The sequence below is a fragment of the Eubalaena glacialis genome, chromosome 4 (genome assembly GCF_028564815.1).
Source record: "Eubalaena glacialis isolate mEubGla1 chromosome 4, mEubGla1.1.hap2.+ XY, whole genome shotgun sequence".
Classification (NCBI taxonomy): Eukaryota; Metazoa; Chordata; class Mammalia; order Artiodactyla; family Balaenidae; genus Eubalaena; species Eubalaena glacialis.
The window spans coordinates 178,444,159-178,456,969 of NC_083719.1; the positions used below are offsets into that span (position 1 = coordinate 178,444,159).

At 40.3% G+C, this 12,811-nt stretch overlaps 1 protein-coding gene across 1 annotated transcript in view; it reads right to left on the bottom strand.

The window, feature by feature from the left end:
* Positions 1–509: 509 nt before the first annotated feature.
* Positions 510–12,811, bottom strand: part of ADGRE3 (adhesion G protein-coupled receptor E3) — a 42,123-nt gene continuing 29,821 nt past the window's right edge. The window contains exons 9-16 of the mRNA XM_061188757.1: positions 11,267–11,434; positions 9,966–10,163; positions 9,441–9,676; positions 8,879–8,945; positions 8,570–8,661; positions 6,583–6,758; positions 2,696–2,810; positions 510–549 (exon numbers count right to left, since the gene is read on the bottom strand). Of these exons, the coding sequence (XP_061044740.1) occupies positions 510–549; positions 2,696–2,810; positions 6,583–6,758; positions 8,570–8,661; positions 8,879–8,945; positions 9,441–9,676; positions 9,966–10,163; positions 11,267–11,434 (1,092 nt within the window). The remainder of the gene's footprint in view (positions 550–2,695; positions 2,811–6,582; positions 6,759–8,569; positions 8,662–8,878; positions 8,946–9,440; positions 9,677–9,965; positions 10,164–11,266; positions 11,435–12,811) is intronic.

The following is a 12,811-nucleotide window of genomic DNA, read 5'->3' on the forward strand; positions in this document are numbered from 1 at the left end:
TATAGAATCAGAATGAGGACGCAATGGTGTTGAAAGCATGGGAGAGAATCATTTGACATGGTTGATCATGAGATTTAGCCTGGATAAGAGGGGAGGTAAAGATGATGGTTTGGAAGAAGCTGATGGCTTGAGGGACTAAATGAGTTTAAACTCATTTAGTTTAAACTCATAGTTTAGAGCAAGTTTAGGAGGAGAGAGAGTAAGTACCTGAAAAAAGGCCTTGAAGAGGGCTTCTTCATTTACAAAAAATCCAGGGAATATTTGCAATGGTCATGATTTGTGTATCCAGGAACAAGCATTGATTGAACACATCAGTGAAGAGAAATCCAATTGAATACACATTTATTGAGAGCCCATTATGCAGAACAAACACTTCAGGAAGTAAAGGTTAAGCATTTCCTCTCCAGGAATGACATGTATAATGATTCTCCTTGTCTCCACCTTCATTCTTTATGATGCCAACCAGATCCACATGTATGACTTTCCATGAGGAGCTGAATGTTCTAGTTTTAGTATTTTCTCTTCACTTGTCCTGGAAAACATGACCCCCCCCCCAAGACGTTTAGATTAAAGGTAGATGTAAGGATAAAACAAACAAACAAACAAATGAACGAACGAACGAATGACAACAAAACAGAAAGAAACAGCAGGAGTGGGTTAAAGCCAGAAAGATCCATCCAGCAGGCAATGATGGCATGATATCCTAGCATTTTGGAATCCTAGGAAAGGTGTGGCCTTCTTTAGCTTACAGTGGGAGGACTTCTCAAACATCCAGGTTGAAGAATTCTTTTTTTGAAAAAAAGTTTGGATATAATATCCTACTCTAGAATTTCAGCCCCCTGGATGTTGCGTTTTGTCCATAAAGAAAGGCTAGACTCTAAGCTCCTTGAAGGCAGGTACTGTGTTGGTCTTACTGCTTTTTGTATGTCCATTGCCTACCATAGTGTCTTACACATTGTAGAACTCAACAAATACTCTCTTTGCCCCCTACAAGCTCCAGCTTGGTTTAGATGCCTCAGGCCCCACAGAGGAACAAATATCTCGTACGGCATCCCATGAGGATAGGAATTCCTGACTCAGTTATAAGAGTCATTGTATGCAGGAAGTCCAAAACTATGCCTTCCTTCCTGGTATTTATGGTTCATTCACAGAAGTTCCCACCCAGTCAAGCATATGACTTTTCCCATAAACAGTATTCCCTGGTTATACAGCTGACCTTCCAATGTTATCAAATGTCTGGGGAACAGAGCTAGAAAGTTAACCCAAGATCAAATTTGTCCATAAAGGACAGAGGGTTTTGTTAGCTTTTTACTCATACTCTGTGCATAAAAAAATAAAAGCTTCAGAAATTCTTTTAATTAAAGCAAATGTATTTCTTAAATGCAGCTACATATAAAATATATTATAAATATATAATATATCATATATAAATATATGATATATAATTCCCTTTTAAAAGATATACTCATTCAATTTCCACAATGTTAAGCAATAATAATAATAATAATAATAATAATAATAATAAAGCTTTCTTATTCATTGTGGGAAACCAGTAGCTGGAGTGCTGGCAGCTTTATTATTTTGGATTATCTGGGAAACGTTTCAAAGGTCACAGCCAATGGTTAGCACCTACCACAATTTTACTCTTATTGAGAAGGATTAAGCTTAATATATATAAAAAAAATTTCCAATCAGCTGACGTGACTGTCCTAAAACTTTTTAGCTGGTTCCATTTTCCTCTTGGTTCTTTTGGAAAGATTTAGAATGAATTCCCTTTCCCTCCCTCCAATAAGGAATAGATGTTTCTTCAGTGACCTCAATATTTCCACGGCTGAAGAAAATCCCATATTTTCTCAAGAAATGTAGAAGACAATGTATCAGAAATTTCTCAGTTTTGTTTAGCTTAAAAACAACATATTCTAAGGCTCTTTGGCTAGCAGATGTGGTAGGCATGTACATGGAAGGCATAAAACCAAATGAGATTGAGAGAATTTTTATGGATTTTGAGCTTTGGAGCCCATCTGGCTCGTCTAGTGACGTGGTTTCTTACAAGTATATTCTCTCATTTTTCTAAAAGAGCAATTAGGGGACAACTGTGGACAGAAGTCTCAGATAGTACTGGGAGATTATTCCTTGGTGCATTGGTCCTGAGTTAGCTCAATGGAAGAACAGACGAAAAGCAGCAACCAAGTTCCAGAGAGGTTTCCTTTCTAACAGGACCATTTCCTCTCCCAGGAAGGTCCCATTATCACATGCACTCCTCCTCTATAGGTATGTGGAGCATCTGGGGTGGGGTTCCTCTCCTGGATCCTTTCTGTAGTATCCACTAACTCCATGGGGCTCAAGTCCACCTCTCTTTAGACAGTGAGATTTCAGGGGATGATGACCGCTCTGCTATGTCTATGATTGTAAGTCTCCCGCTAAAGGATTCTACATTAGATGGTAGTGGTGCTGGTGATGTTTTACCCATACTTTAAATGACAGGAATATATAGAACAGCCAGCTTAAGCACTGTTAGTGGGCAAGGAAGAGTCACTGAGAAACAATACGATGGGAATGAGGAATGCAAACCAGGCCATCAGGAAAAGAACTCTTCTCCATACCCTGCAAGAAAGGGAGCTTGTACTAAGACATGGAGAGGAAGTTCGGGGTGTCAAGGGGTAAAACATTAGAATAAGTCACAAGTCTTCTTACCTCACTGGGTTTTGAGTCAGGACCAAACCTGCTGGAAAGTGTATGAGTCTCAGGCTCAGATTTAGATTTGATGATCTCGCCAAACCACTTTTGGACCTGGAACATCAAAGGAAATGCTAAGATTGTTTTTATTAACAATGGAGAAGAGAAAAGTCAGTGAGTTAGAAAGACGATAGAGACATTATGAAAAACTTTTCCTACAAAATGTGGTATATGCATACAATAGAATGTTATTTATTCCTTAAAAAGGAATAAAATTCTGACACATGCTATAACATTGGTGAACCTTGAAGACATTACACTGAGTGAAATATATGAGCCAGACACAAAAGGACAAATATTGTATGATTCCACATGAATGAGATCCTTATAATAGTCAAATTAATTGAGACAAAGTAGAATAGTGGTTACCAGAGGCTTGGCAGGGGAGAATGGGGCATTATTGTTTAAGGGGTACAGTTTGGGATGACGAAAAAGTTCTAGAATGGATGGTGGTGATCGTTGCATGACAATGTGAATGTATTTAATGCCACTGATCTGTACACTTAAGCATGGTTAAAATGATAAATTTTATTATATATACTTTATCACAATAATTTTTTCATTTGTTGTAGAAAATTAACAAAATATGCATATGCAAAGGAAGAAAATAGAAGTCACACATAGTTCCTCAATCTAGCGAAAAATCACTGATCATGTTTTGGTGGTATCCTTCCATGTGTCTTGGTTTGGGGTCCCCCAGAGGCAGACCCTGAGACAAGGGTTCAAGTGCAAAGAGTTCATTTGAGGGGTGATCCCAGGAAACACCAGTAGATCAGTGGGGAAGTGAGATTGGGAAGGGAAGACAGCTAGTAAAGGATGCATAATCCTTTCCACTGTGGACATCTGGGGTTCAGTGCCACTCGGGGGCTCTGAAGACAACAGAGGACACACCTCAGAGTCATCCCACCTCAGGGACAAGGGAGCTGGGGCATCTATCTACCAGCTCCCGTCAGTCATTGGTTGATGGCTGCTCTCAAGGGCCATTACTCTCTGGCACCACCAGCTTGCCCTGTGTGTAAAGCAGGCATGTCCTGTGGACAGTAAGAAGCCCACAGGCACAGAGTCACAGGTGTTTACAATAAGCAACCCTGGGCATGTAGAATATAATGCCAAAGTGATATGAGAGAGCCATCAACAACATCTGCTACACCAAGGTTTCCAACTTTGGCACTACTGACATTTTGAGTTGGATCATCCTTTGTAGTGGGGACTATCCTATGCACCATAGGATGTTTAGCAATATCTCTGGCCTCTACCAACTAGTTGTCAGTAGTACCCTTTCCCCTAGTTGTGACAATCAAAAGTGTCCCCAGACATTGATAAATGTCCCCCCTGGGGGTGGCAAAATTGCTTGAGAATAAGTGGTGTTTTTCCATATACACCATTACCCACACGTAAATAAATATATAACATAGCATAAGCAATGAATATTTATATATGTTATATAAACAAAATAGAACCCTTCTGGAGCAATGTTTTGAAACTTACTCTTTCACTAATATATTAAAAAAATTTTTTAAAAATTATTTATTTTATTGATGTATATTTGATTTACAATGTTGTGTTAGTTTCTGGTGTATAGCAAAGTGATTTATTTATACATACATATGTATATATTCTTTTACATATTTTTTCCATTATGGTCTATTACAAGATATTGAATATAGTTCCCTGTGCTATACAGTAGGTCCTCGTTGTTTATCTATTTTATATATGATAGCTTGTGTCTGCTAATCCCAAACTCCTAACTTATCCCTCCCTCCCCCTCCTTTCCCTTTTGGTAAAAATGTTTGTTTTCTATGTCTGTGAGTCTGTTTCAGTTTTGTAAATAAGTTCATTTGTATCATATTTTAGATTCCACATATATTCACTAATATATTTTGAATATCCTTCCAGTCATAAAATATTCTTGTGCCCAGACAAAAATTAACATTTGAATGGTCTATGCCTATGCTCATCTTTTGTTCTCTAGGGAGTGTCTGCTCTGTCAGCTCAGTTTCTTCCTCTCTCCTATCCTCAGAGGAGCTGTTCTTCCTTTCCTAGTTTGGTTCTTTGGGCGTGTAGATGCAGAGTGATGAAAAGAGGGACAGAGGAAGGAGCGAGAGAGAGAGAGAGAGAGAGAAGAGGAAGAGGAGGAGAAGGAGGGAAGAGGAGGAGGAGGAAGAGGAAGAAGAGTATCAGGAAAGAAGGAGTATCAGTCAGGACATATTTTGCTGCAGTAACAAACGACCTCAAAATCTTAGTGGCCGAGCTCAACAAAGCTCAGCTGGACTATGTGTCTTCTTCATGGTATTTGAGAAGTACAAATAAAGAACTTGGGTGATTTTGTATTTCTTCTGGCTGCTGGAATACCTTTATTTGGCCATTGCACCTCCTGGCCTGGACCATGTGGATCCAAGTTTCATTGGGGTTTCAGTCTTTTACATTATATTTAATAGTTGCATAGTATCCTGTTCTATAGATGAGTATAACTTAACTAAATCTAAGTAGAAGTATGCCAACATGGTTCAGTAGTACACAGCACGGTAGCTTCTTGCCTGGGGTTCAATTCTAGAGCCAGCATGCAGTTCACATTACCCCTGAGCACCCCTTAGTAAGGAACCATCTTAGAGATTTATCTCAACAAGCCCAAAGCAGCCAGTATTTTCCAAGTGTCAGACTCACACTGTTTCTTTTGTTCAGCTGCAGACACATGAATTGGCTTGTGTTTAGTAGCCATATTGAATACAAAATATATATCTTGAAAAACTGGAAGCTCACACTGTGAGATGCCTCAGGCACTGAGATGAACTGGTGGAAGAATACAAATAAGTCTTTTGCATTGTGCTCACTCAGGTGCATACATCCACCGAGAAGAGTTGCTTACAGTTTTCTTTGGCTGTACGTGTAGATGGATGGGTAGATGAATAGAAGCGTAGGTATATGGACAGATATGTGATGAAGCAAACATAGCACAACGTTACATACAGAATCTAGGTGATTGGTATGTGCGTGTTCCCTACATAATTCTTTCAACTTTTTCGTATATTTGAAAATGTTCATGATCAAATGTTAGAAAAACTATATTATTATGTAATTTCATTATAGAGCTATTAAAACATTAGTAGAGAGGCTATACATCACATGGAAATGTGTTTAAGAATTCATGTTAAGGGGTGTGGTAGATTGCTTTATTGATCTCAGTTATTCACTCCTCTGTAGTAGTATTACACCCTGTCTTAGCTTCGTGGTGAATGGAGTGTTTTTCTCCCATTGACTTTGGGCTTGGACATGGGATCTTATTTGGCCAATGAAATATTGGTGGAGGTGATGCAAACAGAATCACCTTGAAACGGCCTTGCTCAGTAGAGCTTGCCTTCTTGTGATTTTGCCATTGTTATAAGAAGAAGTTATGTTAGGGAGATGCTTCCCTTTCTCCCAAGCCTCAGGGTCACAAAGAGCAGACCTGAACATGATCTGCATCCTGGAGCCAGGCCAAGCTGAGCCCAGCCAAGATCAGCTGAACCCCAATCAACCTGCAGACTCCAGAATGAGAAAAGTAAATATTTGTGTTTAAGCCACTGAGATTTTTGAGGTTGTTTGTTACACGGCAATAGATGACTATTACGCATGGGAAAGTTGAAGAAAAACATGGTATTTCCTTGATGTAGCAATTATTTACTTTCTGAAAGCCATTAATAAATTGATGTTACAATCAATAGCATCTCACAGTAGAGAAAATATAGGGAGTGTTTACACACTACTCACAAGTGCCTATGAAAATTTAGAGAACGTGGATTTGAATGTTCATTAAACTACATATCTCCAAATTTTTCTTAACTTTAAAACAATAAAGGAAGAGGTCACAGTTTACCTGCTGGCTGAGGAGGCAGTAGACCAGGAAAATGAAGAAACCCTGAAGGCTGTTGATGATGGTGAAGAGGTAGGCCATGACATGGGCAGCTGGGCCCACCTGCAAGATGCCCAGACACCATGAGCATCCCAGGATGAAGAGCTGAGCTGTTGCTTTGAGTGTCAGCATCCTGAGGGGAGTAGTAATCAATAATGTAAAAAAGCTAATGATGGACATGAATACTTCTACAGCATTGTTGTTAATGGTGAAGACTCTGGAGCTAGAATGCCTGGGTTTAAATCCAAGGCAGCACTAATTAACTGTGTGACCTTGGGCAAGTTACTGTCTGGCGTTTTTTTTTTTTTTTTTTTTTTTTAAATCACTCCACGTGGCTTGGGAGATCTTATTTCCCTGACTAGGGAGTGAACCTGGGCCATGGGAGTGAAAGCGCCAAGTCCTAACCACTGCACCACCAGGGAATCCCTACTTTTCTGTAACTCAGTTCCCTAATCTTTGTAATAGTCCTATTTCATAGGGTTGCTGCAAAGATTAAATGAGACCTTAACATATGTAAAGTATTTAGGACAGTATATAGAACAAAATTAGTACCATACATACGTAAAGCATTCTAAAACTGCAAAGATAAAGCTCTTTATCTCTCTCTCTCTATATCATTTATAGATGGAGGGGTCATATAATTTGTTATTCAAACAGAGAGGCTTTTGAGATCAAAAGTGGTGCTATTCAGGGGAACTATATTCAATATCTTGTAATAACCTATAATGGAAAAGAATCTGAAAAAGAAGATACATAGATATGTGTGTAGCTGAATCACTTTTTTGTACACCTGAAACTAAGAGAACATTGTAAATCAACTATGCTTCAATGCAAAAGGAGTGTTGTTAATAATTACAGTGCATCAACAAACCTAAACTGGGAGCATCCCAGGCAAACTGAGATGTAAGGTCACCCTACTTTTGTATCTATATATTCCTAATTTTAAAATATCATATTACATAAGTGATAAAAGCTAGTTGAGGAACAATTTGTGTAGTGGCGCTATTGTATGTGAGCCTGTCTGTTCTACAGAAAATGCACAGAAAAAGGCCTGGGAAAATATCAGACATATCATATCATGCAGTTTGTTACCCCTGGATTCCCTGGGAGGTAAAAGTAGCAGGAAAAGAGGGAGTAAGCAACTTTCACTTTTAACTTTATATATTTTGAAAACTTTTGACAAATAATAAACAAATAACAAATGTGTTATTTTTGTGATTACAATGAAAACCTCAACAAATTACATGTTCAAATTAAGATGGATGCTGAAAAATAAAAGAAATACTCATAGTTCCCAATTTTTTGAAATAGTATTATACAAAATATATTTTAAACTAAATCCTTCTTGAACCTATTGCCTCTTGTGCTGTGTGGCCAAAGCTGTATTCTTCCATTCTCCTTTTCTTCCGTTTGGTGTTAGATCTCTTCGCTTTTTGAGATTTATCAAGGACACATGGCTACGCAGTTAGAGACTTCATTTCCCAGCCTCCCTTGCAGCTAGGTGTCCCCATGTGACCAAGGTCTAGCCAATGGGATATGAGCAAATGTGGAACTTGCAACTTCCATGTCAACTCCTTCCCACATATGGGATACTGATAAAGACAACATCCTAGGGGATGGTGGGGCAACACAATAGAAAGAACGGGAGTCCCTGGATCACTCTGTGGAGCAGAGCTTCCCATTAGCCCTGGACTGTTTACCTCTGGTCTGTGGCGTGAGAACGAAATAAACTTCTATTTCACTCCCTTTTTTGGGTCACAGAAATTTAGCCTGTACTCTAGTGAATACAGCTTCTCATTAATTGTGATAGTGGAAGATGGTAGTGGTCTTGCTAGTCCTTAGAGCCTGGTTGTGGGGTGTATGTCTGTGTCAATATGTAGGAGGGACCAGTAGGAAGTGAGTAGAGGAAAAGGGGGTTAGAAAATACCACTTGCTTCATCTTACTTTATATTCTTGATGGTTGACACTTCACTGTTGAGGGAGGAAAGTTTTCTTTTCAGAATCCAAAGAACCAAGAGAAAAAATACAAAATTCACCTGCAGGAATGACACAGACCATGTAGAATGCAAGTTAAAATGTACTATGTCCACTGTAAATTGTACACAGCTCCTACCTCCCTGCACATGGGTTTGAATTGGTAGCAGGTGGAAAAATCAAATCATACAACCGAGAAAATATATGTCCTTTGTGCTATCTTGCACCCATGTCTGGTGCTTCTTAGGTCAGGAACGTCAGAGCCACATATTCACTCACACAGATAATGGCACAGACGGGGCCGAGGAAAGCCCAGATGAATTTCTGGTCCAGGTGAAGCCAGCAGCTGGGAAAAATGGGAAAAGGGACACAAAGAGAGATCAGAGAAAGCACATGAAATGGATATGAAATGACACCTTTTCCTAACAGAGAATTTTCCAATGTCTCCTGAAAATGTCAGCTGACAATGAAGGCTTTAATTGTTCACTACCATGTGTTACTGCTACATTAAACATTTTACAGGCACAGTCCTGTTGAATTTTCACACTAGTATTCTGAAGGTGGGACCATGGAGATGACCATTATCCCCATTTCACTAATGAGGGGACTGAGAATTAAGGACTTGAGGTCACAAATTATGGGAGAGATAAAGCTGGAACCTAACTGCAAAATTCTCCCCTTCCAGAGCCTTTTACATCATTTTTCCCTGCCTCACTGGGAAAGAGATTAGAGCCCTTATACTCAAGGGGAAAGTAGAGTGCATTTGATGTGAATATCCCAATCATCACTATTAACACTGCCCTCAAATATGTCCATGGCACAAGGTGAGAGTCAAGCTCACTGATCAGGTGTTCCATAAAGATGAGGCCTGGATGCTGCAGAAATGGCCACGATCACAGCCGGGACTCCATAGCCCACTGGGAACATGAGCTTCTTCATGAACCTGTTGATACTGGAGTGGTTGACCACCGTCAGGTTGCGTGCAGTGAGGAAGAGGTGCAGCCCCTCCAGCAGCATCCAGATGAAGGAGGCCAGGTAGAGATAGTGTAAGGCACCTGCAATGATGGCACACAGCACCTGGGGAAGGAGGAAGGTGTCACCAGGAGGGATTGTCAGGGTGGAGCATGGCCCCAGGACCTCTCTTTTATACTGACATTGAGTTCAGAACACCTGGTATTAGACCAAGGTCATTGAAGGTAAAGGTGGTTGATAATCAACGGCAGCACTACTCACCTTGGCACCTCTCCCCCAACCTCCCTCTGGGGCCCAAGCCTATTTTATTAAGGTGTCCAATGCAGCATGGCTCCATGAGCTCATCAGCATACACTGGGGGCAGGGCAGGGGTATTTTGGGACAGTATAAGTACCTTGATCTCAGTTCTATCAACGGCTGTTAGGAAGAGCAGGTGGGCCAGGAAGAGGCAGAGTGAGAGCTGCAAGTGGAGCGAGGTGCTGGTGTTCTGGATGGCTTTGCACAGCAGGAAGGTGAGGGCTGCCAGGAAGAGGCACAGCAGAGAGAGGCTCAGCCCCACGTAGGTGATCACAGTCAGTGCGGGATCCTCCTCCTGGGACTGAGCAGAGAGGAGCTCACAGTCAGGCTTTCCTGCTCTGGGATTATACTCCCCCACCCCTTGGAATGTGGCATCCCAACATAGGCAGATCACCTTCATCTCTGCAAGGAGGGGAGGGATGCAGGACTTCCTGTGTGCTGTCACCCAGCCTATGTCATCAGTACTCTGACCCCTCGTCTAGGATATGTGTCCCGTCTGACCTTCTCCCACCACCTTTGCTGCTGCCACCCAAATCCTGACCACCATCACCTCTCTACCAGTCCACTCCTGCTGCACCACCATCCATTCTTGACCCAGGAGCCAGAGATTTCTTCTAATAACATAAGTATGCAGCATCCCTGATGCAAATTCTCTATTGCCTTTCCATTGTAATTGGAATGAAATCTAAACTCCTGACCATAGCATTTGAAGTCTGGTGCATTTTCCCTGTGCCTTTTTCTCCAACCTGAACTTTTCCACTTCCCTCTCATTCACTCTGCTCCAACCACATTTATTTCTGGAACACACCAAGTTTGTTCTCTCTCAGGACCTTTACACATACATGTATCTCTTTTTGGGATGCTCTTCCCTGAAACCTTTTTTCATTGAGGTAAAATCCAAATAATATAAAACTAACCATTTTACACTGTACAATTTAGTGACTTTTAGTACATTCACAGTGTTGTACAACCACCACCTCTCTCTAGTTCCAAAACATTTTAATCACCCCAAAATAAAACCCCATGCCCATTAAGAAGTTACCCCCTATTCTCCCCTTCTCCCAGCCCCTAGAAACCACCAATTTGTTCTGTCTCTATGGATTTGCCTATTCTAGACATTTCATATAACTGGAATCCTACAATATGTGGTCCTTTGTGTCTAACTTTTTTCACTCAGCATGATATTTTTGAGATTCATCCACATTGTAACCCCACTGACTTAATATTCAGATTTCAGCTTGAATAGTTAATTCTCCTCTAACCATGTTATCTAAAGTAACACACTTCTGCAATCACTCCAGACACGCGCTCTTTAAAAATTTTCCTTATAGCATTTATGGCCACCTAAGCAGGGCCTCAAAAAGAATTAGCTTGAGGAATTCAATGTTTACATCATACCTGTTTTTGGAAGACCATGAGGACAGCGAAACTGGACAGGTGAGTAGAACTGCATATACTGTGAGTCTCGTTTGCTTCTATCAGGAAACAGCCCTCCGTGGACCAGTGGCCGCCCTCCTTTGTACCTTTCCAGTAGACGCAGAAGACCTTTTTGATACCGGGCTTTACCTGAAAATAGAACAGGTTCATCGTGTCCTTCCTTGGGAGGGACAGTTCTCAGAGTGTCAGTCTATGCTGGTGGGGTGCAAAGAGGTGACACCATGGGTTAGGAGAGATCAGGTGATTTCTATTTTAAGTGAAGAGAATGACCACCAGGAACCTGTCCGCATAGTCCCAACTCTATTGGGATTCCACATAACAGAAAATGAGCCCACCTCTCTCTGGGAGCCAGAATTTTACAAGATGTCATTGGTTTCAGGACTTTATTCTCCAACATGGGAGTCAAATAAAAATAGAGTATAAGGCTCACTTAAATTTTTCTCCCAAATACTCTCTAAGCCAAATTTCCCTGATCTCTTCACATCAATTCTGCCCTGACCGCTTACAACACAATAATTGCTCGTACAATGACAGGGGTAGTGTAGGGAAGAAACATCATCAGGAGAGAATAAAGTTAGTTTTCAATCTCTCTTTTTTTTGTCCCAAGGATGTCCATAGCATCACTTGATCGGGCCAAGGATGTGAGTTGGATGCTCTCCTATTTGGGGGCTGTATCTCCTTTGATAATCCACTGCACCATCCCCAGATACCTTGCTTCACTTCCGTTGCTCCATGCCATATATGAAAAATTCCATTCCTAGATTTTATGCATCAGATGGAGAAAACCTACCTTTCCTCACCTTCCCCCACTTAATTCTTATTTTCTTAAAAATTAAAAAAAATTTGATTTATTTTTTCCGGGCTTATTGAGATTTAATTGACATATAACATTGTGTAAGTTTAAGGTGTATGATGTAATGATTCGATATATGTATATACTGCCAAGTGATTATTACAACAAGGTTAGTTAACATCCATCACTTCACATATTTACAATTTTTACTTTGTGGTGAAAACTTTTAAAAGCTACTCTCTTAGCAACTTTCAAATATACCGTACAGTATTGTTAACTAGAGTTAACTAGAGTCACTATTCTCTCCATTACATCCCCAGAACTTATTCATCTTATAACTGGAAGTTTGTAACATTTGATCACGATTACCTCTTTCCCCCACCTTCTGTCGCTGGCAACCACCCATCTGTCCTTTGTTTCTATGAGTTTGTTTTTTCAGATTCCATATATATATGAGATCAGTCAGTATTTGTCTTTCTCTGTCTGACTTATTTCACTTAGCCATAATGCCTTCAAGGTTCATCCATGTTGTCAAAAAAATGGCAAGATTTCTTTCAACTCTTACTTTCTAAACAGTTGACTATGTCTGGCTATTAACCCTCCTGCCTTTAAGAGTTTGGGCAGAGAATGGGAAAAGGCAATGAATTATATAAAAGTTTTTCTTCTCATTGAATTATGTAGTCTTAATAATTAATTCCAGGCTTTTGTGCAAG